General features: G+C 46.1%; 5 protein-coding genes across 5 annotated transcripts; 3 read left to right on the top strand and 2 right to left on the bottom strand.

Annotated features, from left to right (window-relative positions):
• The first annotated feature begins 1,881 nt into the window (after window positions 1-1,881).
• On the top strand, window positions 1,882-3,678 carry LOC133908910 (uncharacterized). Its single transcript, XM_062351130.1, has 2 exons — window positions 1,882-2,224; window positions 2,996-3,678. Exons 1-2 carry the CDS (start codon window positions 1,964-1,966, stop codon window positions 3,416-3,418), a joined length of 684 nt encoding a protein of 227 aa, XP_062207114.1. The 5' UTR covers window positions 1,882-1,963; the 3' UTR covers window positions 3,419-3,678.
• A 289-nt stretch (window positions 3,679-3,967) lies between these two features.
• LOC133907137 (uncharacterized) lies at window positions 3,968-4,390 on the top strand. Its single transcript, XM_062349182.1, has one exon. The coding sequence runs from the start codon at window positions 3,968-3,970 to the stop codon at window positions 4,388-4,390; it is 423 nt and encodes a 140-aa protein (XP_062205166.1).
• A 707-nt stretch (window positions 4,391-5,097) lies between these two features.
• Window positions 5,098-7,798, top strand: LOC133908907 (pentatricopeptide repeat-containing protein At1g69290-like). The gene has a single exon (XM_062351125.1). It carries the CDS (start codon window positions 5,507-5,509, stop codon window positions 7,502-7,504), a length of 1,998 nt encoding a protein of 665 aa, XP_062207109.1. The 5' UTR covers window positions 5,098-5,506; the 3' UTR covers window positions 7,505-7,798.
• A 460-nt stretch (window positions 7,799-8,258) lies between these two features.
• Window positions 8,259-13,059, bottom strand: LOC133907130 (homeobox-leucine zipper protein TF1-like). The gene is made up of 11 exons (XM_062349172.1): window positions 13,039-13,059; window positions 11,983-12,197; window positions 11,147-11,264; window positions 10,620-10,814; window positions 10,143-10,484; window positions 9,945-10,052; window positions 9,574-9,771; window positions 9,309-9,485; window positions 8,970-9,218; window positions 8,770-8,865; window positions 8,259-8,663 (listed from the first exon to the last, which is right to left on the bottom strand). Exons 1-11 carry the CDS (start codon window positions 13,057-13,059, stop codon window positions 8,259-8,261), a joined length of 2,124 nt encoding a protein of 707 aa, XP_062205156.1.
• A 2,894-nt stretch (window positions 13,060-15,953) lies between these two features.
• On the bottom strand, window positions 15,954-18,333 carry LOC133908911 (early nodulin-like protein 9). The gene is made up of 2 exons (XM_062351131.1): window positions 18,062-18,333; window positions 15,954-16,602 (listed from the first exon to the last, which is right to left on the bottom strand). Exons 1-2 carry the CDS (start codon window positions 18,252-18,254, stop codon window positions 16,172-16,174), a joined length of 624 nt encoding a protein of 207 aa, XP_062207115.1. The 5' UTR covers window positions 18,255-18,333; the 3' UTR covers window positions 15,954-16,171.
• Between the last annotated feature and the right edge of the window lie 7,086 nt (window positions 18,334-25,419).

Here is a 25,419-nt window from a genome sequence, read left to right as displayed (position 1 = left end):
ACTTGTAGCATATTTGTAATTACGAAAATGTATAATTAAATAGCAAAAGATACATCATTCATACAAATTTGATTTTTGTCGATCTAGAATTTCTCCAAAACACTCAAGTTCTTCCTTGAAATCTGAAACAACCTCTCTTTCTATACGCATTGGCATTGCGCATGAATGTCGATGGTCCCTACACTCTCTAGCTTCCGAGGGTGAACTTCATGCAGATGGGTGGCTTGACCTTGGCTAGTGCGACCAGTGACAACGGGAATGTCCAGATCTCATCACCGTAGATGAGCTCAGACGCGATGGTCGGCACGAGCAACACGACCTTCTTGTTGTCAAGCTTGTGCCACGTGAACACCATGAGGCTCCCCAGGCACATGTCGATGTCGAAGCTGGCGCCCACGACGCTCCTCGCTTCACTATGTCGGTTGGCGCCCACGAAGAAGGTGAGCAATGCGGTGACGTAACCCATCAGCATGCCAAAGGCCTACCCAACCAGCATCAACCGTGGCGATGTTAGCTCCGATAATGCTAGCGAATCCCACCGCATATCCGACCTTACTACCTCCCGCGCCACACACCTAGCGACCATGATGCCGAACGTCCTGACATCCACCGGGCAGCCAGTGCGCTCCATGCACTCCACCATCCAATGCACACAAACAAGGTCGCCCTTGTCGCACAACACGCCGACATACACGTTGTAGACGCGCACATCCGCACAATCCCCTAGAGGAGCATTTCGTTGAACACCTCCTCGACAGCGTCAAACTCCCCGCTCGCGCTGAAGGCCCACAGTATTTGCTCGAACTCTGGAAGCCGCGAGGAGACCCTGTCTAAGCCCATATGCTTCATAACGATGGTGTAGGACTCTGGCGTCTTTTCCTCCTGTAGGAGCGCATCGAGGACTGCACGATGGTCCGACCGAATCGGTGAGACGCCCCACCGGTGCATGTCATCCAAGAACATTAGTGCGCCTATAGCAGGGCCCAACCGACACAGTGAAGCGAGGACCGCCGAGGAGGGAGAGGAGGGAGGGAAGGGAGAGGAGGACAACCGGATCATAGCGGCAGAAACGGTGCCAGGAGCAGAGTGCGTGGCAGAGGGAGGGATCGATGTGGAGTTGCTCCTGACACAGGAGTGGGTGCAGCAGGGGGTCGTGGTCGTCGTCCGGGTGGTGGCCGTGGTGGTGGAGCAGGAAATGGTGGTGGCGGCGGTGGAGTGGGTGGACGAGCCTATCGTGGCGCCACGCGCAGGTGCGGGCCGAGGAGGCCAGGACGTGGCCCTCTTGGAGGCCATCCACGTCACGCCGCAGCGACACCTCGAAGGGATCGACGGTGGCCAGGCGGAGCAGCGTGGCGTTGAGGCACACCGGGTCAAGGACTGGCGTGGAGAAGGACGAGTGCTTGGGAAATAACGGCTCGATGAGGATAACTTTAATGGTAGATGCGAGTAATTCACCCCAAAGTCGATGGGTAGTTTGATCTTTTTGCAAATCAAAAGCCGAGGGAAGCTGGTGGACAGTGCATTGTGAGATTGCTACAATCTGGAGGATGAATTGTTCAAAACTAAGTTCACAATCCAACAGTTTGTTTCCATTTTAATTTATAAAAGCTGTTTTTCACAGTGCAAAGTGAAAATAAACAGAGCCTAAGCCTGGCCGCCCCTCACCCCTATTTATAGATGGGAGAGACTCATTTCTACGGTTATCTAGGCTCTTGAGGTTGACCCTAGAGAAAAGTGAAAACCTGACCTTTGAGGTGCATGCAGTGACAGTAGGGACACCTACATCCAAGAAAAGAAGGAGCCGGCCATCTTATTATTGGGCCTGCGTTCAGCAGCTTTCGTTCGGCCCAATAGCCCGTGGCATATAAATCTCTCTTCCCTTCAGCCTCCTTCCTCTCCGACCCCCAAACCCTAGCACCGCCTCGAGACCTCTTCCCCTTCCCGCCTCCGCCGCAGCCACAGGATGGAGATCGACAGGGCCACAAGCGCCGCCGCTGCGGGGGGCTCCTCCTCCACCGACGCGATGGCGGTGGACCGCGTGGCGGGCGGTGTGGAGAAGCCGCGGTTCGATGCGCTGATGCCGAGCGAGATGAGCGGCGGGAGGCCCCAGTTCCGGAAGGTGCCCGTTCCGCAGCATCGCTTCGCGCCGCTCAAGCGGTGCTGGATGGAGATCTACACCCCCATCTACGAGCACATGAAGGTCGACATCCGCATGAACCTTAAGGTAAGGGGTAGCCCTGTCTCGGTTTTCTCTCATCAGTTCTGCACGCATCTTTATATTGGATCTCGGATGCCTTAGTTTGAGTATCCTCGTTGCTAAGTATGTGGTTGCGAACTCTGAAGTAGCTAGACATGTTGTAGATTCCTATTCCGTGCTCGGGGCAATATTTGAAACAAAACCTTCCATGGGCGCATCATGGTTGGCACTAAGTTAATGGTCTTATCAGTTGGATAAAAGTGTTTGGAATACCTTTTGAAGCCACGAAATTTAAAATGATTTATAGTAATTTGGCATTACTGTTTAATATTGATTGAAGCTTGCCGAAATCTGATTATTTGTATCGAAATCACCAGTTTATTGTGTTAGTTGTTAAAGCAAGTAATACGAAATCGAGTAATTGATACACTTGGCCTAGTTATGTGAAGCTCGGAATTGTGATATCAGTAAAAATATAACTCTTAGACATGATGAAATCTCTCTACTTCCATCTGTCACCTGAGCAATCACAAGAGTAGTATAATTCTGTCTATTTTCATAGATGTTCAGGACTCAATTGGCTTGTCCTTTGTCTTCGAAGTTGTAAATGTTAACTGCCAAGCTGAAAATGTTTACTCGCATCTTCGCCCATAGCATTCGGTCAAGCAACATGTGTTGCCAGTGCTTGCAAGGTTCTGCTTGCTGAATAAAAAAACTGCTGTGGTTATATCTCTTAGATCTCAAATGTTTTATTCGATCCTCATCAATCAAACTCATTAACTGTGTCCTCTATCCCAGGCAAGAAGGGTGGAACTGAAAACAAGGCAAGACACACCAGACGTGAGCAACCTTCAGAAATGCGCGGACTTTGTGCATGCTTTTATGCTTGGATTTGACATTGCTGATGCTGTTGCCTTGCTTCGTCTCGATGACCTGTATGTGGATTCCTTTGAGATCAAGGATGTGAAGACACTCCGAGGGGAGCATCTGTCACGTGCCATTGGTCGTTTATCAGGGAAAGGAGGCAAGACCAAATATGCCATTGAGAACTCTACCAGGACCCGCATAGTTATCGCTGATACAAAGATACATATACTTGGATCCTTTGTTAACATCAAAGTTGCTCGGGATTCACTTTGCAGTCTCATCTTAGGTTCTCCTGCTGGCAAAGTGTACTCTAAGCTAAGGGCTGTATCTGCTAGGTTGGCGGAAAGGTATTAAATGGATTTTGCTCCGGTCATATGGTTGCAGTTTTGATCACATAATATGTTGTTATCGTCGCTGCTTTGTGTGTTGGGGCTATTTATTGTATCCTTCTGAAGAACAAACGATATGATGCTGAGAGATCTGAATTGATATGCTGTGTATTGTTGTGCTTGTCGGTCAACAGAAACAGTCGAGCTGTGCCAGTGTTACTGTATGTTTTAGGGAGGAACGACTGCATTGCATGTTATAATCTTGTTGCTGTGTGTTGATGTTCAGTTTGTCAAGTTGTGCTGCTGCGTGTTCAGATGCTAAAATGCTAAAAATGGCACCCCGGCCACTCCCCCGGCGAGATTTCGGAATATAACACCCAATCCACGCGCCTCGCAGCAATTCACGTGCCTCTCCTTTTGGAATTTTGGAATATAACACTTGTTTCGTTCGTGACATTCTTCCTATTTTTCCTCATTTTCTTTTTCTTTCCATTTTTTTGGCACATGGAGTTCCTAAACTATTTTCCCTCAGATTGCTGAACCATGACCCTGTCCTTTCTTGAAGACCTGAATCATGTCCTCGCTGATGCTTTCGCTCTTCGTCCTCCTGGCCTCGTCGTCCTCCGCTGTTCTTGCGGCCCTCGACGATGATGAACACGGCCTGAAGAGCATCCACCTCTGCGTCCACGAGACGTTCGCTGGCGCGAATGCCACGGCCGCGTCCGGGGTGGCGTCCCCGTTCGGCGCCAACTCGTCGTTCAGGAGCGTGGGCGTGGTCGAGCTGCGCGTCGGCCGGAACCGGTCGTCCCAGCTCCTCGGCCGCTACCAGGCGATCATCTTCGGCACGAGCCGACAGATGGGTGCGGGCTACCTGACATCCATCGCGCTCGTGTTCACCGCGGGCGAGTATGGCGGGAGCACGCTGTCCGTGCAGGGCCCCGTGCCGGGCACGCTGTTCATGCTCATGCATCGTGGCAAGTACAGCTTGCGTTGCTAACGTCTAAAGATGTTCAAATAGACAGTACAATATGAGTCAACTCGAGGTACGATACTGTTGGCATGGTCCAAACATAACACAGCATGATGGCTAATGGGCCGGACTGACACGGCACGATGACTTGGGCCGTGCTTGGGTCGGAGCCGCGGCACGACCCGTTTAACTGTATTTTATATAATTTATTTAGATCTAGTACCATATAGAATATATGGTGTAATTATAGTATGTTTGACTTCTAAGTAGAAGGTCCGGTGTTCGATTTTAAGTGAAAGTAAATTTTTGTGATTTTTTTTTCAATTTTTCACGGGTTGACGAGCTGACATATCAGAAAAAAATCATCGAGTCTACAGTGCTGCGGGCCGACACAGCATGATCCGATCTTAAATGACTGTGCCTAAGCTAAAATCGCGGCACATAGACTAACACGATATGACCCATTTAGCTAACGAACCGTACCTTAATGGGTCTGTACCGTGCCAGGCAGACCGCCCATTTGGCCACCTCTACCAACCCCGTTGGCTAATGGGTAAAGGCGTAAAGAATATCTCGGTTAATTTGAACATATTCTTTTCAACATGAAGGGTAGTTTAGGAACTCCATATGCCAACGAAAATGAAAAGAGAAAGAAAAATAGGAAGAATGGCATGGCACGAAACAATTCACTGCGCAGGTGTTATATTCCGAAAGGGGATTGAGTGTCGTGTGCCTGAGCCGCGTGAATTGGGTGTCATATTCCGAAATCTCCGCTGGCGTCCTGGGCAAAGTTGCAGCTGCTGCAGGAGGTCCCAAGGTTCGAGATAGGCCTGACACCCTGCCCGTTGAGGATGCCCCGCGCGGGCACCATCTCCATTTCTGCCCGCGACGCCGGCTTGTACCGTTCGCTCGTTAGCGCCGCCGCCATTGCGTCCTCAAGCCTCACCTCATCACGCGCGCGCGCGGTTTCCAGGCATTGCATCCCCTTTCCCTCGATCCAGGCCGCCTAAATGCAAATCGGACGGTTACCCGTGGACAGAAACTGTATCGCGCATCCTATCCTGAAACACTTCTTGCCGTCCTCGACTTCCCTCGCTGCCTGGGCAAACGCTCGAACACCTTAACGGCAAGGCCTTGCCACCGATGCGCGCTCTCCGCCTCCGGCGCCGGCTGCCTCTGCCCCTGACCACGAGGCCCTTCTCCTCCTCCGAGTCCAACGAGATCCCCACCGTCTACTCCTTCCTCCAGCCGTCCATCTTCGCGCCGCGCCCCAAGCCCCAACCGCCGCCGCCCCCACCCCCGGCCCATGACCCCGCCCCCGGAAAGACGCTGCCCGTCGCCGACGCCGCCGCTCTCGAGTCCGACCTCCTCACCGCCGTCGCCGATGACTGCTCGGATGACGCGTGGCTCGCATTCAAGTCCCTGGCCGCGGCCTCCCAGTCGCCCTCGCCCCCCGCCGCTGCCGCGCTCGTCTCCCACCTCGCAGCGGCCCAGCACCGGCTAGGCCTCAAGCGCGCCTTCGCCGCGGCCGTCTTCCTGCTGGAGAAGAGCCCCCACGCGGCGCCCGTCCCGGAGGCCGCTCTCGGGGCCCTCTTCTCCGCGCTCGCCGCGGCGGACTCCGCCGCCCCGGCGCTGGCGCTCGCTCGCGCGATGCTCCGCTGCAGGCGCCGCCTCCCGGCGTTCTCGGCCTGGGGACACCCTCTTATAGAGCTCACCCGCGCCGACGCAGGAGCTTTTGCGGCCTTCCTGAAGGTGTTCGACGAAGCCTGCAAGCTCGTGGTGGAGGAGAAGTCCCCTGCTGAGGCAGCGGCCATGCGCCCTGACCTTGCTGCCTGCAATGATGTTCTTGCTGGTTGCTGCCGGAGGCTCGGTTCGGTGGCAGATGCTGAGAGGGTCCTGAAGACTATGTCGGTCGTTGGGGCCTCGCCAGATGTACAGAGCTTTGCATGCCTCGCCTTCTTGTATGCTTGGAGAGGCGTTCCTAGCAGGATTGATGAGCTCGATAAATTGTTTGATGCTCTGGGCTTCAGCAAGAAGGGATTTTTCAAGAATTTGGTCAGTGGGTACTTGAAACCCGGCAGCTTCGAGTCAGCTTCATCTGTCATTCTCCGTGCATTGAAGGAGAGAAGAGTTGGGGATGGCAATGCACTCGATCAGGAAAGCTATACGGAGGTTGCACAATACTTTGTTGATCAGGGGAGGATTAAGGAACTAGCTCAGTTGATCATCCAAGCACAGGAGATTGAGCTCACTCAGCAATCTCTGTCAGTTGAGGATTCTGTTGGGTATGGGATTGTCAATGCTTGTGTTGAGCTTGGCCTATTGAACAGAGCTCATAGCATACTCGATGAAATGACTGCTCAAGGAGCCTCCGTGGGGCTTGGTGTGTACTCATCAATCTTGAAAGCGTATTGCAAGGAACGGAAGACTGCAGAGGCTGCACAGCTCGTGGCAGAGATTAGTGCAGCAGGGCTACAGCTTGATGCCAACAGTTATGATGCTCTTATTGATGCGTCGATGACAGCTCATGATTTCCAGTCTGCATTTGCTCTTTTCAAGGAGATGAGGGAGGCAAGGCTACCAGAACTTAGGACAAGTTATCTTACTATAATGACAGGCTTGACAGAGAATAATCGGCCTGGCCTCATGGCTTCATTCTTGGATTCAGTGGTTGATGACCCGAGGATAGAGATTGCTACACATGATTGGAACTCAATAATTCATGCTTTCTGCAAGGTCGGGAGGTTAGAGGATGCTAGAAGGACATACCGAAGGATGGTATTCCTGAGATTTGAACCAAATAGTCAGACATACCTTTCACTTATCAATGGGTATGTCTCAGCTGAGAAGTACTTCAGTGTGCTCATACTATGGACAGAAGTGAAGAGGAAGGGGGCTGAATTCAACCACGAGTTGGTCGATGCTTTTCTGTATGCTTTGGTGAAGGGAGGGTTCTTTGATATGGCAATGCAGGTGATTGAGAAGGCACGAGAATGCAAAATATTTGTTGATAAATGGAGGCACAAGCAAGCATTCATGGAAACCCACAAGAAACTGAAAGTGTCAAAGCTAAGAAAGCGCAACTTCAGGAAAATGGAAGCCCTGATAGCTTTCAAGAATTGGGCTGGTCTCAATACATAACACCGCAACCTTTTTGTCAATCTATCATGGGTTATGGCTGAATTCCAACATCTTCTGGAAGCTGTAGCTAGCACTATGGATCTTCAGAGATGGTCAAGTGAAGCAGATGTGTGGCCGTGATAAGTTTGCAACGAGGTTATGGAAATTGGTTCACTTGTGTTATCTGTGTTATTTTAGGAATAGATGTTTACTTCATACTTTATAGACTGACTTGTCTAAGTACTAGTTTTTAATAGGACCCTGTTCCAACTCCAAACCATGTAAAGGTTTCGAGATTGAGCTATTGCTATCGGCCCCTTACATAGAAACCAACAACTCGAGGTTGTTCAAATTGCCCATTTTGGTATTTAGCAGACGAGCAGTAACTTAACATGCATACAATACTGACAAGCAAATTAAGGTTCTAAAATAGCATCCATTATTACATGACTGGTCCACATAACATAAGTTTGGTTCTAGAACCATTATTACAGGCTCTTGATACAAGAGCTTAAAGTTCCAAGCAGTAGGCGGGAACGAGAACTAAGTTTATTATATATGGTAATGCCGGGAGAAACGCAGGCGATCTATGCTGATGGGTTCCCTTCAAATTTCTTGATTTAGTTAGCAGCCTCCACGAGCATTGGACCTCCCTTTTTCTCCCTGTAGAAAATAACAAGAGGCGACCACAAAACTAGCATCATGAGCCGAGTCACTTTTAGTTAAGTTTGACATGAAAACAATTATCAACGAAGAGAGAGTACCTTGCTACTTTCTAGATAGTAGACGGGATCCTCCTATAGAAGACGGGGTGGTTGCTCAGCAGGGTATCTTTGATAGACTCAATCTGGTCCGACATGATCTTGATCGCCGATGACACGGAACAAGGGTACAGGCCAGTCCCACGGGCCATCTTCATCAGAATCTGGAACCCTGCAGTCACCACAGTTCCCCCGGCCTCTCCAATGGCGGAGCCAGCCTGCGTTGCATCAGCGAGGGGAACAAGGGAGAAGCCGACGGGGAAGAGGGTGATGTTGGTCATCGCCTGGTCGCCTCCCGGGCTCACGATCATGTCCATCAGCTGTCTGTCTAGAGAGGAGTAGACCATGAACGATCCGGACACGTCGTAGCAGCAGTTCTGGAGGATCATCGTGATCTCCTTCTTTGCCCCGCTGCCGTGCTGACCGACCGTAAACAATCGAGTGAGGCGCGAAAATTACCAGCGAAATCACGAGTCTGAAATACTGAAACTACATTAGTGTCAGTGCTTGGTAAGGTTATGGTACCTTGACATGCAGAATGGAGACAGCATCTTCGCTTCCGACGCCATTGGCGACACGAACTTCCTCCTTCACGCTGCCCCCGTTCACCAGGACATCCCACTGCCATCACCCATGGGTAAGGCATACACGTTACTTCAGTTCAGACAGGGTTACACCGGCTGTGTTGTTGCCGTGTGACCGGAGAGACCATCTCGTTGACGTACCTTGACACGCAGCAAGTTGTTTTTGAGCACTTCGAACGCTCTCCTCATGGGCACCGGCACCAGGAAGGACGCGCTCGCGCACACGATCGCGGTGTTTGTGCCATCGTTGTTCTTCCTGTACACGATCTTGATGTCTTCCTCCGTGCCGTCGCCGCACTGGACGGTCCAGGCGTCAGCAGAGACGGCGGCGACGCTGCCGGCGTAGTTGGCGAGCAGGTTGTCTGCCAGCTTCATTATGATATTCCTCCCCTTCGAACCGACTGAAATAGAGCGAGGGAAGTTTGTTTCTCTGATTCCATTTGGGGTTGAGAGTCTCAGGTAGTAATCAGATATTTGCAGGTTGCTATTACCGTTCAGGGAACAGTTGGTGACATGGAACACGTCTCTGATTCGCGCGCATTGCCGCGCCATGCTCATCACCCAGCGCCTGGCCCCGAAGAGGAGACCACTCATGCATGGCTGAAAGAGCTCATGAATACCACTGGCATCTACTCGAACGTGCTCGATGGCGGTCACCTGCGAAGAAGTTTTCGGAACATATAAAGCATGGTACAATGCAGAACTATAGTGAAGTTCAATTCAAGTTTTTCCCTATCTGCCGTACCTTGCAGCTGTTCTGCCTTATGGGCTGAATAAGTACCCCTGATGGCATCTTGCGGCACTTGAAGAAGGTGCCTTCACCGTCGTCCAAAGACACGTCGACGATGGCCATGGCTCCCTCTTCCAGCTTCTTGCAGTAGCGCAAGAACGTGCATTTCCTTGCCGATACCAGGGGCGACGGGAACATCAGCTCAACAGACAGCTGTAGTTTCGAGGCAAAGGAGCAATAAGACAATCTGTGAGTAACAGTTAAGACGACAGTTCTTCTTTGCCAGTGTACTGTATTTTCACATATAAGCTATTAAGCTCTTTTTTCTAGGGGACTTTGTCAAAACATCTCTCTGCTAAATTCATGAAGAAATGAGTCATATATACCAGCTGCATAGCCCCATCGTAGCCCGCTTTGCGATCTGCAGGCCAGTTGTAAACCTTGGTGGTCGTTGCACCGGCCATGATTCCAGGGAAGAAAGTCCCATAGCTCTCCTGCAGTCATTTCACATTGAGTTCAGATTTGCATTCAGATTTCACATCGACGACGGCATTGGCTTTTATCAAGATCAACATGCCACTTACAGCATCCATCAGAAAACCCACAATAGTTTTGGAGTCCAACATGACCACAGCGCTGGCACGGGTAGCCTCTGTCTTCAATTCAATGGCACTTGCATTAATCTGCCCAGGAAATGTTTGGGCATAGGCCATCTTGTTCAGTGTTTCGAACGAGCCACCGGGGACAGACAGCCACAGAGGGCCGTTGGAGTCGGCCAAAATAGCAAACTCATGCACTGAGCTCTTGGCTATTTTTGCAAATTCTCGTGCGTCATCTTGGATTATAAAGTCATTTTCTGAAGAGGACTCAAGTTGGAAAACACGGGTAGGTGAATTCATATGTATTTCAGTGTTCAGAGGTGCAATCTGCCAAATAAAAGATACAACATCAGTGGGACTCGAGATACAGACTTCATAATACTTCGCGATAACATTGTTAGTCATGTAGAGGGGGCAAAAGAAGAGTCTGCTTGAGAGACTTGAGACCTTTATATTCTGTACCTGTATCCCTTGCTGCAGCCACACATTTTGCGCTTTCAACCTTTCCAACTCTGTGAAGATCTTGACCTGTCCTGGTTCGTTAGTGCAGCTGGGACAGAAAGTATTCCTCTGTGCCTGCTTGAGCCTATTGTTTTCATCCCTCAGAATTTCGTTCTCCACTTTCAACCTGAAGTTCTCTTCTTTTCCACTCAGATGCTATTTGTGCCATGAACCAGTTTAGAGAATGATTAGTAATTCCAGATGTTGAAATAGCTCTAGTATAAATATAGAAATATGTCAGGGCAGCTCGAGGTATTAGGTACTATTTTGTTAAGAGCTAGTCCTTATTTCAGTGATAGAAGTAACAGTTCTGTTGTTGTGGGGACAAAAGAAGAAATCTAGGAAACAGAGGCTATCTAGAAAATAAAATGCTAATAGTAAAGCTAGTGGAATACATAAATACTAATAATGGTTATAATTTAGCAGGAGTTATGATGCATAAATAATGACCAATTTATCATTGAAATGTGCTATGATATAGACCAGACCTTCACATGTGTTCTCTTGTTCTGGAACCAAAACTTCACTTGATGCTTCCTAAGGCCCGTCGTCTCACTCAGCTGCTTCCTTTGATTTTCATCAGGGTGTGCACAGATGCTGAAGAAGCTGCTTGTTCAATAACAATAAAGATAAGACAGATGATAATATTTTCTAAAAAGGTAAATTGATAGAAAGCATAATAGTTGAAGACTTTTACGGTACACCTAAATGAGTGCATGCCGTCCATTTACTTCATCCGGTGGTTTAGATTGACCCAATGATACTCTATCGCCCACCAGTATCATGGGTATCATTAAAGAGTATCATGGGTATCATAAGGGTAGGATTGGGAAAAAAAATTATGATAAACTTGTAAATTATATGTTTAATTAGGGAATGTTAAAATGTTAGTTTATTCCTCGAATAAGCTTTCACTTGTTCTGTTCATTTCATTTATTAGGGTTTCCACCCTCCGTCGGCTGGTATGGGTAACGAATGTCCGAAGTCTGGTCAGTCAATGACGTAATTACCCCTAAGGGTACCAAGATAATTACAATAATACCTACTAAAATGAACGGTTGGATCACAACAATGATACTCTCCACCATTTAGTATCATGGTGTACTGTAAAGGTTCTCTAATAGTTTTGTTTAATTCTTAGAGCCGGTACATATCTAGCACTAGACGGTACAACAACAACCAGTGACCATTATTGGAGACGGTGCCAACATCTTATATTACAATGAATAAAAGAACTAGAAAGGGACATCACTAGACAAATAAATTTATTGATGCATTATTAACTTCTAGTCAATGATGTATTCACTAGGAATCATATTCATACCCCTCAAGTATTTGTGACTGCTGGGTGGTGAGCCTATGTATACACTTTTTCTTTGCCTGTGGACTGTCCTGGTCATCACTGGGGCTCTCACCACGACTAGTCTTGTTGTTGATCGGAATGCTCGAGGAAACCTCATTGATTCTCAAGGCACCAGCACCATTTGTTGCATGTAATTCTTCGGGCTGATTGCTTGAGCTCTTTTCGGATGTGTCATTCTGGTAAAAGGTACGATACTTTCAATGATAAATTCTTCCATTCCAAAAGCTAATAATCCAAAAGGTTTAATTGAAAACATAGTGAAAATGAGGGTAAAAGTAAGAAAACATGCAATGCCCTATAATTAAAGCATTGCACATCTTTATTCGGATCCTTGAGTTCTCAGTATCTAGTATTGAGTTCATATCTTTCCAAACATCTATACGGTGTTGGATGTTTACATGGAAATCAACTTTAATGAAGCATGTTAATTTCATGATCTTCCTTTCAGGAAGGGAGGATTAGGTAAGTCCTATCCTATCTCCACTAGAGCAAGAAAAGGAAATCATAGCAGTATATGTTGCCTATCACCCAACCAAAAGAACATTTAATTTATAGGACCAAAATAACACTTGTCATGGAAGTTTTTGTTGGCTATGGCTTATGAAACTAACATGAAGCTCTATCCCACACATGTTAGTGATGCATCCAGTGGCATCCACACATGTTAGTGATGCATCCAGTGGCATTTATCCATTTTTTCTGTATTTTTATCTTTTAATATGTTTACTTATATATAAATTATTTAATGCTACATGACTCTTTATTGAAGATATCACACAGCTATACTGCTCTACTAGCTTCCCCATGTAGATTGCTGAAACAGTGGTGTTGCTATGGTGATCATGCACAGTTACATATCTGAACATAGGACCTTCTTAATATAGTTGAGGGTATAGGGACCCAACAAAATGCAAATAAAAGGCAGTACTATAAGTTCAAAATTGTATTTGACTCCAGAAAAAGTGGTTGACTATTGTGATGTCAACTAAAAATGCTTGCAGCTAAGTAAGTGTTCACCTTAAGAATGAACGTGCCCATGCATACATCAACTTAAAAAATTATATAAGAAATATGGATTTAGTATTCAATTCAATATAAAAAAACAGAGACTATTTAGATATTTAGACAAAGAAAAGTATGTGGAAAAGTTGGCTAAAATGGGAAACCTCGACTACAAGGATGCCCATTCTGCCTTGATCATAGGTAAGAACAATTCAATATAAGAACTTTACAAAAACATCAACTCTTTAGGAAAACAATCTAAGAACTATGGATCTAGTAATTCAACCAGATATCAAAAGCAGAGACCATTTGGAGATTTGGGACAAGAATAGCTTTGTTGAAAAATTGGCTAAAATGAGAAATCCTTGCTACAAGGATGTCCATTAATTATTAAAATTTACTCTGCTTAAAGAAACAAAATGACAATTCAGTATAGATCTTCAACAAAACAAGATAAAATGAGTTAAAATAAAACTCAAAGAGAATAGGACTAAACTGAACAAACTCCAAGAGATATATTTCAATATCTCATATGAAAAGGTGTTATTGAACAACGAAAATGTGATGCTCGCAACAAACTGATTGTAGCAACATAATCATGCTCTATATGTCCATATTTCGTCAGAATTTTTATTCTGGGGACAGAAAATAAACAACTCTTTTGGAGAACAAGCAAGAAAGATCGCAAGAAAAATTTTAAGCTAGCTATCGTGTAAGAAAATACCAATTTTGAAGAATGCCCACAACCGATAGCACCACGAAGCGCCATGAAAGGTGGGTCGCCTCCAGCAGGTCGATCTATTATCTTCTTCAGATTCAAATACACAGCCTGCAAATTGTTCAAGTGTTTGCTTCAGTTAGTCTTGCCTATTCTCCTCGCCTTTTCGCTTGCCCTCCTCTCTATTTAAAGGCGTCACCCTCCAAAAAAGTTTGTTGTTGTTATGGTTCTCACGTTGGCTTGGTGTGGCATATGCATGTTATTTGGTTGATTTCGCTAACTAGTAACACTCGCCAGAGGAGAGAGAAAGAAGGTAAAAAAAAAGGAAGATATCTCAACTTCCTTTTGTTTTTATGGTTATTTTCAATTGTTTATAAGTAGCTATGCATGGAAGATAAATTAAAAGGGGAATAATTAATTCTAGCTCAATGTGCCCATGCGTCATGCAATGTATGAATGTACTGAGGAAGATTAGGAACGTGTAAGCAAAAGAATAGGACAAACTAGAGTAGGTGGTGACATCTTAAGTAAATTTGTAGATGTGCTGTATTTATCTCATACTAGTTGTCTCTTAGCATATTGTAGTAGTCAATAAATGCATGCTTAATAAAATGAAACGTTAACAGTGGGAAAGTGGGGGGGGGGGGGGGCAAAATAAACAAATGAAACTGAGAAAATCACAATTTATGGATATCACAGGAAATAAATGAAAATACAATAAAGATATCACTAAATTTTAGAAATAGAAAATATGTCGCATATCTTCTCAACCATTTCACCTATCTTAGCTATTACAATAGATAATCCAAAATGTTTTTCTGTGAGTTTAGAACTTCCTCGAGGCAAATACAAAATCAACATAATTCAATTGCAGTGCATTATTTTGGAAACACTACACCAATACACAGAACTAGGGACAGATGGCTACGAGGGAAATGCAACAGTTGTATATATTTTCTCTACATGTAGTATTTTCACAGTTTCAAGTGTTACAGTCTTGGAGATGTATAACAAGAAAACAACTAGACTGTGACTAAGAAACTCATATAAAATCCAATCAACTAATTTAAATTTCCTTACGCATAAATGTTCATACTATTTACTAAACGGGCAAACAATGTCAAACCTAACGTAAATGGTTACGTCCAACACAATCTAACATATATGCATGTTGGGCTAGAACAGATATGGCCCGTGGTTGCTTGGTTGGGTCGTAAATGATACAAATGGATATATGATTGTGTATCGTTTGGGCTAGGCCGCTAAAGCGGGCATAACGATCTTTTCAGGGTTTTTTTAATCATTGAATGTTCTATTTCTATGGGGGCGGGACAAAAACGGGCCCGTCAACATTGGATCCCCAAATTCCACGGGGCCCCGTGGGGGAGTGGTGCGTGGGCTACAGAGGAGCGGCACAGTGATTGTATCCGCGTCGACACCATCGTCACCGAACTAGAGCATGGATGTGGACAGGGAGTCGAAGTTGATGAGGTAGTAGGAGAAGGTGGTGGTTGAGATCTGGGATGAAAAGAATAGCAGCCCCTGAGTCGTCGATGAAGAGACCCTCGACACTGACCTTAAAACTTCAGGGCCCCATGAAACCCCGCAGGGAAAAATCTATCCCTCCCCACCCTGTGAGCCTGTACGGAAAAAAAATTGTCCCCATCCTTACCCGTTCGGGTGGATCTCCACCTCCACAGGAAAATTGCCATCCCTAATACATTGTTGTATTTGGACCGATCATTAGGGGACTACTGTAGTAGTAATTGGACTATACCGCTGAAAAGCGTTCCTGCCTTTCCAAAATTTGTATTGGATATTGGGTTCACTATCAGGAGTACCAGAAACAGCGAGTTGTCATACTGGTTGGTCTGTGTCGAACTCATTTTTTTGGAGAACGCGCAAAAGCTTTGCCTACGACTGAACTCAATAGTCTTTTACATTTCATTTACTAGATCATACTATATGTATTTGTATAGGCTAACTCTATCGAGGCAGGCCCTATGTCTCTAATTTCCTGAGCTTTTTTCCCATCTGGATTGACGAGTGAGTAGTTTTTCTTTTCTACGAAAAAATAGCAACACTTCTGGAAATGGGCCTAAAGAGCTTTTGCTGCCATAAAATAATCTGCCGGCTTTACCTCTTTGTACAAGAACGTAAATTGGTACATACTATACTAGTAGGGAATACTTGTGATCGTGCAAACATGAAATTGGACTAAATCCGCATTTCCATCAGCAATGAATTAATCAACAATACATACATTCCAGCAACATTTGATACATCATACATCACATTAAGAAACAAACTTCACCCAAATCAATCGGTACACGTCGATTATTTCGTTAAGCTAGTAAAGCAGCCGTACGTCCGTATCGTCCTCCATCCACAACATGCGCGCGCACGACCATTTTAAACAAAACGTACATATCAAACAAGCGCGTAGAACAGCGCTCCAATGGCGAGCGCGGCCGTGCCGGCAACACCTGCAGCCTTTGGGGCTGCGGCATTCGGCGGTGGCGGTGGGTTCGCCGTCGGAGAGATATCGATGCCGAAGGGCGGTGGTGGGGATGACGGTGAGAAGGGGCCGTTGGGCGAAGGCGCCAGACCCGCGGGCGGCGCGGGCGGCTCCGTGTCGTTGCCAACAGCCACGCGCTCAGCCATGACCACGACGATCAGCTTCTCGTTGCGGTTGCAGTTGTCCTTGTTGCCGCTGATGAAGTAGAACGGGCCGGAGCGGGTGAAGTTGAATACGGTGTTGCCGTCGGCGAACGTGTCGATCGGCGAGCCCGTGTCGCAGGCTTCGTACGCCTTCTTGTCGACGAGCAGCACCGAGTCGTTGCCGGGTTGGTAAGTGAACGCTGCGTGCAACAGTGAAAAGTTAATCTCTACTAACATAAAGCCAAAATAATCAGCGATGCTAATCGAATTTGGAAAACTTATTTCAGGTTTTAACAGAGCGTGTTTTACTATCTACCGTCGCAGTAAAAATGATCGGTGCAACGGTAAAATTAGTCAATGACTGGCACGATTACCACTGCGATTAACACAGTTCGATGTTTACGCTCGGCGATTGCGTCATGCCAATACATGGACAGAGTAACGGCAAGACCACAGTAAAATGCAGAGGATATGCTGTTTAAAGTAAGCATGCAGCCCAAGCAAACGTCATTCCATCTCGCATCTTGTCTCTCTCGATTGAGCCTGCAGGCCCTGCACCGAATTCTATTAATTCTAGGAAGCTTAATGGAACCACACCCGGCCGGTTTCATCGATGCAGTTGGGAGATAGAGATAGAACTACGTAAGCTCAGGCGGAAATATCAGCATCTAGCGTCCGCAGCATTTCAAAACGTGTTCGAAAGAGATCGTCTGCATGCGTTCTAGAAGTCAGATGTGAGAATTGTTACAAATGGACAACAGCACGCAGTCCGCGGGACGACTGCATCCCCTATCGTCCTACAAGTGGACGTGCGTGCGAACCGGTGCAGAGACAGGTGTGCGCTACCAACAAATTTCCATGCAAACGGACACACCATGGCAACCCAAATCTGCAGTGAATACCAGCGTATCCGACTCTGAAGGAAAATGCAGAATGCAAGCACATTAATGTCTGACCATTACATATCATAGGCCCTCGCTATGCGACCAACTGACGATGAACTGGATACCCACTCATTCAATGTACTAGCGAAGGTTCTTAAAAAAATATATTTCTGGAGAATCTAGAGGATTAGTAGTACATTTAGGGCCACTCTAATAATTGTAGATAGGAGCTAAGTAGTTTTTACTATCTTTGTTTTTAATAGATATTGTTTTAGATTGTATGTAGTAAAATTTTAGAAATTTTAACCATTAATATACACAAAAATATTATGATTTAGTATATGCAAATGATAGTAGTGAATTCATTATAAAAAATATTTTAACTTCATCTAACTTTTATCAATTTTTACCAAAAGGTAGTTATCAAAAGTAATAGTTAAACGTGCTTGTTAAAGACTGTATCGATATCCTAAACGATGAGTAAAAGAAAATGGATGTAGTATTAATGTGGTATACGGAGAGAAGAGAAGCGTATAGGATGGAGATGAATGTGACGTGGAAGTAAATCTTGCTCATGTTAAGAAAAATGTTAGAGAGCTAGCTCTTAAAAAAGAGAAAATAATGATATCTTTAAACGGTACTAGTATGGCACGAAGAATTAAGAGAAATATATAAAAAAAATAAAAGATAGTAATTAGGGATAACTATTTGAGATGTCCTCGTGTGCAGCCCAACAACTAAAGGTCACGGCAAAAGCCATAGCAGTCACACTTACCGATGGCGTCACCGACTCGGAAGCGGTTGCGCTGCGCCCACGCGTTGTACGCGCTGGCGTTGGCGCCGCTGGACTCGGCCGGCACGCGCCACTCGGCCGTGCCGCCCGCCTTGAACACGAACGCGGACGCGGTGGACGACACCGACGCCGCCACCAGGCACGCCAGAAACAGGCAGATCCGCCCGCGCGCCATCGAGCCGGACACGCGAAAAACCTGTGCGCGAAAACGAGCGAGCGCTGGCTCCTGCCGGGTTGCGTAATCGATCGGGTAATGCGTGGTAGCGCTGGATCGACCAGTGTGTTCGGGGTCGGGATGTTATAAGCGCGTAGAAAGTGATCGTGCACGGTTCTTTTCGTAAATGTCAGGGGACGTGCACGCTGCGAAGAGGTATATATTTCTTCGCTTTATGCTCTGTGTACCATCTTGTCTGGTGTGGTTTTAGTTCCTGTGTTATGTGTCCGCTCTTCGCTGCCACGAGAGCTTTTGGAAGCTATACTTTGCTTCCTACGTGCTGAGGAATATTCGTGCCTTACGAGCTACTCGGTTCATAGGAAACAATTTTTTTTAATAATATTATTTTACTGAAAAATTGTAAAAATAATAGCTAAATTAAAAGATTGCAAGAATAGATATCTATTGGCACACGAAATACCAACAAGAAACATATCGGTATCTCGTATGTAAACAGTCTATGTGGCAGTGGGCCTAGGGACCTGTCGGCATTTCGAAAGCCGACAGGTTGTGGACCCACCTAAAGAGTGGTGCCATATAGGCAGTTCGTGCACGGTGGCGGTATATCGGCATTCGGAATACCGACAGACGATCCTGTCAACACGCGAAATGTCGACACGGCTATCAGTATTTTGAGTGCTGATAAGCCTTTATATATTCTACGGTCGTCGATTCCTCTCTCACGCACGGCCGAGAGAGCGGGTGACGCGGGGCGTCATGCGACGGGAGGCAACGGGGCGGTGTGCGGCGGGCGGTGTCCGGGGAGAGCGGTGGCAGAGAGTGGGCGGGCGACTTTAGCCGGCGTGCAGCGGCACAGGTAAGTGTTTTTTTCTTTTTTAATTAGTTAGAATTAGTTACAAATTTAGAGTAGTTATGAAGTAGTCGCAGTTAGAAGAATTAGGAGTAGTTAGAAAATTAGAAAAAATAGTAGTAGTTAGAAAAAATGTAGGTGAGTTATGAAAAATAGTTTGAAATTAGGAATAGTTAGAAAAATTAGGAATACTTACTAAAACAGTAGAAAAAATAGTTAGAGACTATCAGAGAAATGTACAGTATAATATATAATTTAGAAAAATAAGGATATGAAATTTAGAGTAAAGTAGAGTAGTTATGGTTTGGAATTAGTTATAGCTAGAAAATATAACATAGTTAGTTAGGAAATGTGGAATGGTTGATTTTTTTTTAAAAAAAAATCGGTAATATTGAATTAAAATAGGTTATATAATAGCATTATGAAAATTGGATATTATTAGCTGTATATAATTTTCGTCGATGAAGGAATTGTACATTTGAATTGTTGTGGATTTTCAATAGTAAGACAATATAGGCTAGTTTGAAGTTGAATTTTACGAACATGTAGTACAAGTATTTAATAGCTGTAGGATATTTAGAATAGAAATACAGTAATTGTTTTTTATGGAAATACATTTAGAATGGTACATTGTGAACAGAAAGAGTAAATTAGCGGTGATATTTGATGGTTATGTAGAATACAAATGATTAGGTTGAATATATTTTGTTGTCGTAGCTGTTGTATATTGGTTACAGTTATTTAACCTGACTTAGTATAATATGGTTGTTGAATCAGGCATGCTGACTGTAGTGGGGTTCATGGTTTTTTATGGCCCTATATATGTCATGTATTGTGATAGTGGGGTGGATCTGAGTAACTTCCAGTATGTTGATAATTTGTATATTCCGGGAGAGATTCGACGGTCCCAATTGTTAGGATGGCTGTATAATCTGCTGTAACTTAGTTCGGTACATCAACGGTTGACGGTGAAGGTTCTGATTCCTAGACGTCGAGGAACCAGCTGGCAGTGGGAGCTCTTAGATGTTACATGTTCGAAGCAATGACAATAATTTGTGTCACTGGGGTTGAGACAAGGTTTTTCTCACTACATCCTTGTAGAAGTGAGTGATGTTGCGTTGACAGAAGCCGGACCTAGCACTGTAGAAGCTGTTGGTGAAAATATTATTCCTGAGGAGGTGCAAGAGAGTGTGATTTTGGAGGTACCCCTGCAGACTAGTGCACCTGTTGAGATACAGACTGCAAGAGAAGAACTTAACGACGGGGAAGAAAATCGAGCCGCGACGCGTGATGATCAGGGAGAGTAGGACGATGCACTAGTGGATCAGATTGAGGCAGATAACGAAGAGTTCCATACATTTGTGGATTCTGGTGCAGAAATTCCGGAAGAATGGATGAATTCTGCATTGGAGAAGTTGACAGTGAATAATGGACACGAATCTACATGGGAGTATGATCCCATCATAGTGACCAAAGGCCAAATGTTTCATGACAAGGTCCATCTACAGCATGCAGTGAAGAGATGGTGTTTCTCAGAGAAGATGAAGTTTAAGGTGGTAATATCTAATTCTTGGACATACGATGTCAAATGTTTAGATGAAGGTTGCACTTGGCGAGTTCATGGATTCTTGCCAAGATATGACACAATATGGGTAGCGTCTATTGTTGAGCCACATACTTGCAACTAGAGCCTATCTCTGCACGCGCACAGGAATATGAGCACTGATTATGTTGCAAATATGATGTACCCAGAGATTATGAAGAAGACTAGTATGTCTCCGCTTATAGTTATTCATACTATCAGCACTAGATTTGGGTACGAGATTTCATATAATATGGCATGGAGAACGAAATAGAAGGTGTTAGAGAAGAGATTTGTCACATATAAGGACTCATACCACAACTTACCTTACATGCTAGAGGTTATTCAGGAGAGGAACCTGGGCACATGTATTGCTATTCATGATTTTGTCAATCAGGATGGAGATCGAGTCTTTCAGCAGGTATTCTGGTCGTTCGACTGTATGATCGAGGCATTCTGGCATTACATGCCAGTGATGTGTGTGGACGGGACATTCCTTACAAGCAAATACAGGGGGCAGATACTCACAGCTATCAGCGTAGATGGTGAGAACTAGGTTGTGCCTTTGGCCTTTGCATTCGTTGTACGTGAATCTATGAATAGTTGGTTGTGGTTCTTACAGTGGGTTAAGAGAGGTGCTATTGGTAACAGACCTAACGTATGTGTACTCCACGATCGTCATGCAGGCTTGTTGAACGCTATCAACACATTGCAGAGTGATGCGTGTGGGGTATTGCCGTGGCCAGATTTGCATAACTATTGGTGCATGTGGTATCTTGGAGCAAACTTCTACAAACAATTCAGGATCAAGTGGTTGATGATTCTTTTTAAGAAGCTGTGCAAACAGAATCAAATGAGAAAGTTTGATGCACTGTGGGAAAGCTGGATAAACTAACTAGTAATCATATGGATAAAGTATTGAAGAAGCCAGTTATACCAAGGGAGGAGGAGCCCAAGGACCTAGAGCCTTTACCACATGAGCTGCAGAGTGTGACCAAGAGAAGGAAGGGTGGAAGGAGGGTTAAGTATTTCTCCGACTGGATCAGACATGAACAACTGGAGAAATGGGCACTCATTGCGGATACTAATGGTTCACATTTTAGAATTATGATAACTAACCTCACTGAGGTTTATAATTGGGTGATGAAGGGGAATATGTCACTGCCATTGGTGGCAATTGTAGAGGGAGTCACTTGTGGAATGCAGCGGTATCTCCGAGAGCGTTACAGTAAGATCGCGCTACATATGAGCAACCCGCAAATGGTGTACACAGAGAAGATTATGTCTTACATGGACGAGAAGAGCAGAAAGGGCCAATCCCACAGAGTTCATAATGTTGGTAACCGTCAGCACGTCTTTGAGGTGACGTTACATGACAAGGGCGGACTGGGTATCGGAAGGCAAGACATTACAATGGAATGTAGGTTATGGCCAGCGGACAACAAGTGCGAGTGCACATGCAACAATCCATCACTGATGCATTTGCCTTGCTCTCATGTGCTAGCGTGTTGCGCGAAGGGTAGCATAGAGTCGGAGTATTTCGTGTCACCATACTACCGCAAGGAAGCAGTAGAAAGGACTTGGTCTGGTGAGTTGCTTGGGTGGTGGGCGGTGAATGACTTCACGAAGGCGCCTGAAAATGGTCCATATTGGATTGTAGATCCAAATAGCAAGGTCGACACAAAGGGGCGACACAAGACTCGGTGTATCAGGAATGATATGGACAATACTGAGGGAGCATATGCTCGCAAGGAGTGTCTGGTATGCAGAGGTCCGCATTTGAGGGGGCAGTGTGAGAAGTATCCGGTGGACACTCTGGCTTCATGCGAGAAGGTTAGGCGTGTCCCGGTATGCCAGCCGAAGAAGAAGAAAATTCCTTCGAACGAGACTATTATTTGAAGCAATGCGTGACTGTTTGCATGTTGTATTACTAATTGGATGACGCTCTATGTTTGTAATATTCATCTGTCTATGTGTTGAACTCTTGTAATATTCGGACAATGTGAGCATGTGTTGTAATATTTGGAGCATGTTGTATTATGTACTATTTGGAGTTACTGGACAACCTGAGTATGTGATGTTATATTTGGACCATGTTGTATTATGTTTTATTCAAAGTACTCGAGAACCTTTGTATTTGGTGTAATTTAGACCCCGTTGTAATATTGCCAACTTTTGAATGTACTCACAATTCGTTGCAGATAATGAGTTGTACTCTATGATGTTTTTGATACGCATGCTACGTTTCTCCTCATATTGTGTTTCATTTATGTATTATTATTTGTGTTTTATTTCTCCTGAGTTCAATTTTTATTTTGCATATTCTGCATTGCATTGCCCTGTGCTTGTCGTATTCATTATGTTATGGAGTACAATCTTTTTTGCTTTCAGGTATGGAGCTCATCGATCCTATGATTGATGTGACGCATCAGACACACCTGGACGGCACAGACCTATACCCGTCCTTGCGCTTGCGTACTCTGAACCACTTCTGCAGGCTTGACCAGCGTTGGATCTCGAGGTAATAACTTTGTGCATTATATATTTGCTGTTGTAAATAACTCGATATTTTACTCACATTTTTTATTTTCCGTAGGTTAAGGGCATCGGGTCTACTTCCTTTGGCTTGTCTCCTCGACCCGACTAGGGAATAGGCCCCTTGGTTTCCCCTGGACAGGGCACTACTGACAGCACCGGTCGACCGCTGGCGGCCAGAGATGCACACTTTTCACCTACTCGTAGGTAAGATGACTGTTACACTGCAGGACATCTCCATGCTACTGGGATTGCCCTTGGCGGGGACTGCAGTGTTTGGGCCGGACTTGCACACCAGGTGGAGGGACGAGGTCCTGGCTAGGTTCCACGGAGACATCTCTAAGGGTTCGCAGCCTGAGCAGGTGAGCTTTGACTCGCCCCACGGTCCATCAAAGGCCTAGGTCCAGCAGTTTCGGGTGGACCGCCTCCAGAGTCATAGGACTAGAGAGTGCAATGGCACCTGGAGGTGTACCTGTTGTGGCTGTTCGGTTGGATCCTCTTCACCAACATGCACGAAGACACCATCAATAAGCGATTCCTCTTCTTCGCGCAACAGATTGCGGACGGCCCCCTGGAGTAGGTCCCTCAGTTCAGTTGGGGCTCCACAGTCCTAGCGCAGACGTACCGGGCGTTGTACGAGGCCTGCTGCAGGAGGAGTGGGTCTGGGTCGATCACAGGTTGCCCTTTGCTCCTGACCCTGTGGTCGTACGAGTGCTTCAACATAGGGCACCCACACCTGAGCTCGCATGACGCTTACAATCAGTCTTTCTACTTCCCCGATGAGTTCGGCCTGCACGACTCAATGGACGGCCCTGTGATGGGTTCGCTCTGGTGCAAGTGCAATGTAAGTATTACAAGTTAACACATTTTTTCAGTATTGTTCTTTCATGATGCATATATGCCTCACATTTTCTTTTTCATGCAGCCATGGTGGGCGACAGGGACGACACACTCTTCGTACCCTTGGTTCGTTGCCGCATTCAACCAGCTATAGACGGATAGTATGTGCTAGACACCATACGAACATGAGGCGGTCACGACGCGCGCGCCTATTTGCCTCTCTGACTTGTGCCACAGGGACCAGGCTCTCTGGCTTACGCGGCGACAGCTAGTGTTTGATGTCACGGTCGAGCCCTACTACCCGGACAAAGTGTTTAGGCAGTTTGGGAATCACTAGCACTCCCCCTGCCGCGACTACCGACAGACAACACTCACTTGTAAGTATTTGTTGGTATAGGTTCTTTACTATCCATGTTATCTATTTTGTAATCATAACTTCGTCTTGCAGGATGATGAGGAAGGGTCAGGGCATCGCGTACGATGCAACTTGGAGGGGTAAGTTGCAGGCGTGGGTGGACGAGTGGGCGGACACGGCTGCACACGTCCATGTCCCCAGTGGGCCTTACGACCCTAGGACGGAGGACACGTACTTGCGTTGGTTCCATGAGGTGACACGTGTTAGGTGCTTTCATGTGCCTCCGGAGCCACCGCAGCATGAGCCGAACTTCACCGACACGTTCTAAACGGAGCCGGCGGCAACATACCACGCAATGGTACATGAGGCTGTTTCATTGTACGGACTTTCATTCTCATTATTAAATGTGGTTGCTTGGGAATAGCAGGCGGACATGTGCAGGGATGTCAACATGGAGTTATTAGACTTCGTGGACCGCTGGGAGTCGGTCCCACCATAGGTTGACCTGGGCAAGCTGATGGTCGGTCTGCGTCGGCTGGCACGGTGTTGCCTTGATGGGTTTTGACGTGCTTCGTGCTAGAGGGTATTGAACGTCGTCGGGCCTACCACACAGACGAGGTCGCCATCACGCGCTCTGGCTATGCCGACACGCTTCCACATGGAACTCGCCTTGTCATCTCGGCCACCACCGTTGCATTACATGCTGACTTTGGGTTTCCGCTCGTGTACTTCAGTTCCAGGTTCGTCACTATCAATGGTATCACTCGAGATTATATCTTTCAATTCAAATATACTGTGATGCATGGCATTTGACAGATTTGTACCATGCAACAGTTCCACCATCCCTTGACGCAGCGTCTAGGTCGTCGCTCTCCTTGACAGATGACTAGTTGACGGAGCAGGGTGATGAGGAGGGCCTATCGCAGACAGCAGGGGCACCTCCATCGATGTAGCCATCGCAGGCCAACCATGTCACCCTTGCAGATGCTACACGTCCTCGCCA

This window comes from Phragmites australis, chromosome 2, assembly GCF_958298935.1.
Source record: "Phragmites australis chromosome 2, lpPhrAust1.1, whole genome shotgun sequence".
In the NCBI taxonomy this organism is placed as follows: Eukaryota; Viridiplantae; Streptophyta; class Magnoliopsida; order Poales; family Poaceae; genus Phragmites; species Phragmites australis.
Note: the sequence above shows the minus strand (reverse complement) of the source record. Positions and strands in the feature narration are given on the sequence as shown.

What these genes read in the sequence shown, in the direction of transcription:
- LOC133907137 (XM_062349182.1), top strand. Translation starts at nt 3,968, where the DNA reads ATGTCCTCGCTGATGCTTTCGCTCTTCGTCCTCCTGGCCTCGTCGTCC.
- LOC133907130 (XM_062349172.1), bottom strand. Translation starts at nt 13,059, where the DNA reads ATGGGCACGTTCATTCTTAAG. An exon ending in CAGTCACAAATACTTGAGGG is followed by an intron (nt 11,265 to 11,982) that starts GTATGAATATGA and finishes TTGAACAAGCAG; the next exon opens with CTTCTTCAGCATCTGTGCAC. An exon ending in ACAAGAGAACACATGTGAAG is followed by an intron (nt 10,815 to 11,146) that starts GTCTGGTCTATA and finishes TGGCACAAATAG; the next exon opens with CATCTGAGTGGAAAAGAAGA.
- LOC133908910 (XM_062351130.1), top strand. Translation starts at nt 1,964, where the DNA reads ATGGAGATCGACAGGGCCACAAGCGCCGCCGCTGCGGGGGGCTCCTCC. An exon ending in ACATCCGCATGAACCTTAAG is followed by an intron (nt 2,225 to 2,995) that starts GTAAGGGGTAGC and finishes CCTCTATCCCAG; the next exon opens with GCAAGAAGGGTGGAACTGAA.
- LOC133908907 (XM_062351125.1), top strand. Translation starts at nt 5,507, where the DNA reads ATGCGCGCTCTCCGCCTCCGGCGCCGGCTGCCTCTGCCCCTGACCACG.
- LOC133908911 (XM_062351131.1), bottom strand. Translation starts at nt 18,254, where the DNA reads ATGGCGCGCGGGCGGATCTGCCTGTTTCTGGCGTGCCTGGTGGCGGCG. An exon ending in CCGAGTCGGTGACGCCATCG is followed by an intron (nt 16,603 to 18,061) that starts GTAAGTGTGACT and finishes TGTTGCACGCAG; the next exon opens with CGTTCACTTACCAACCCGGC.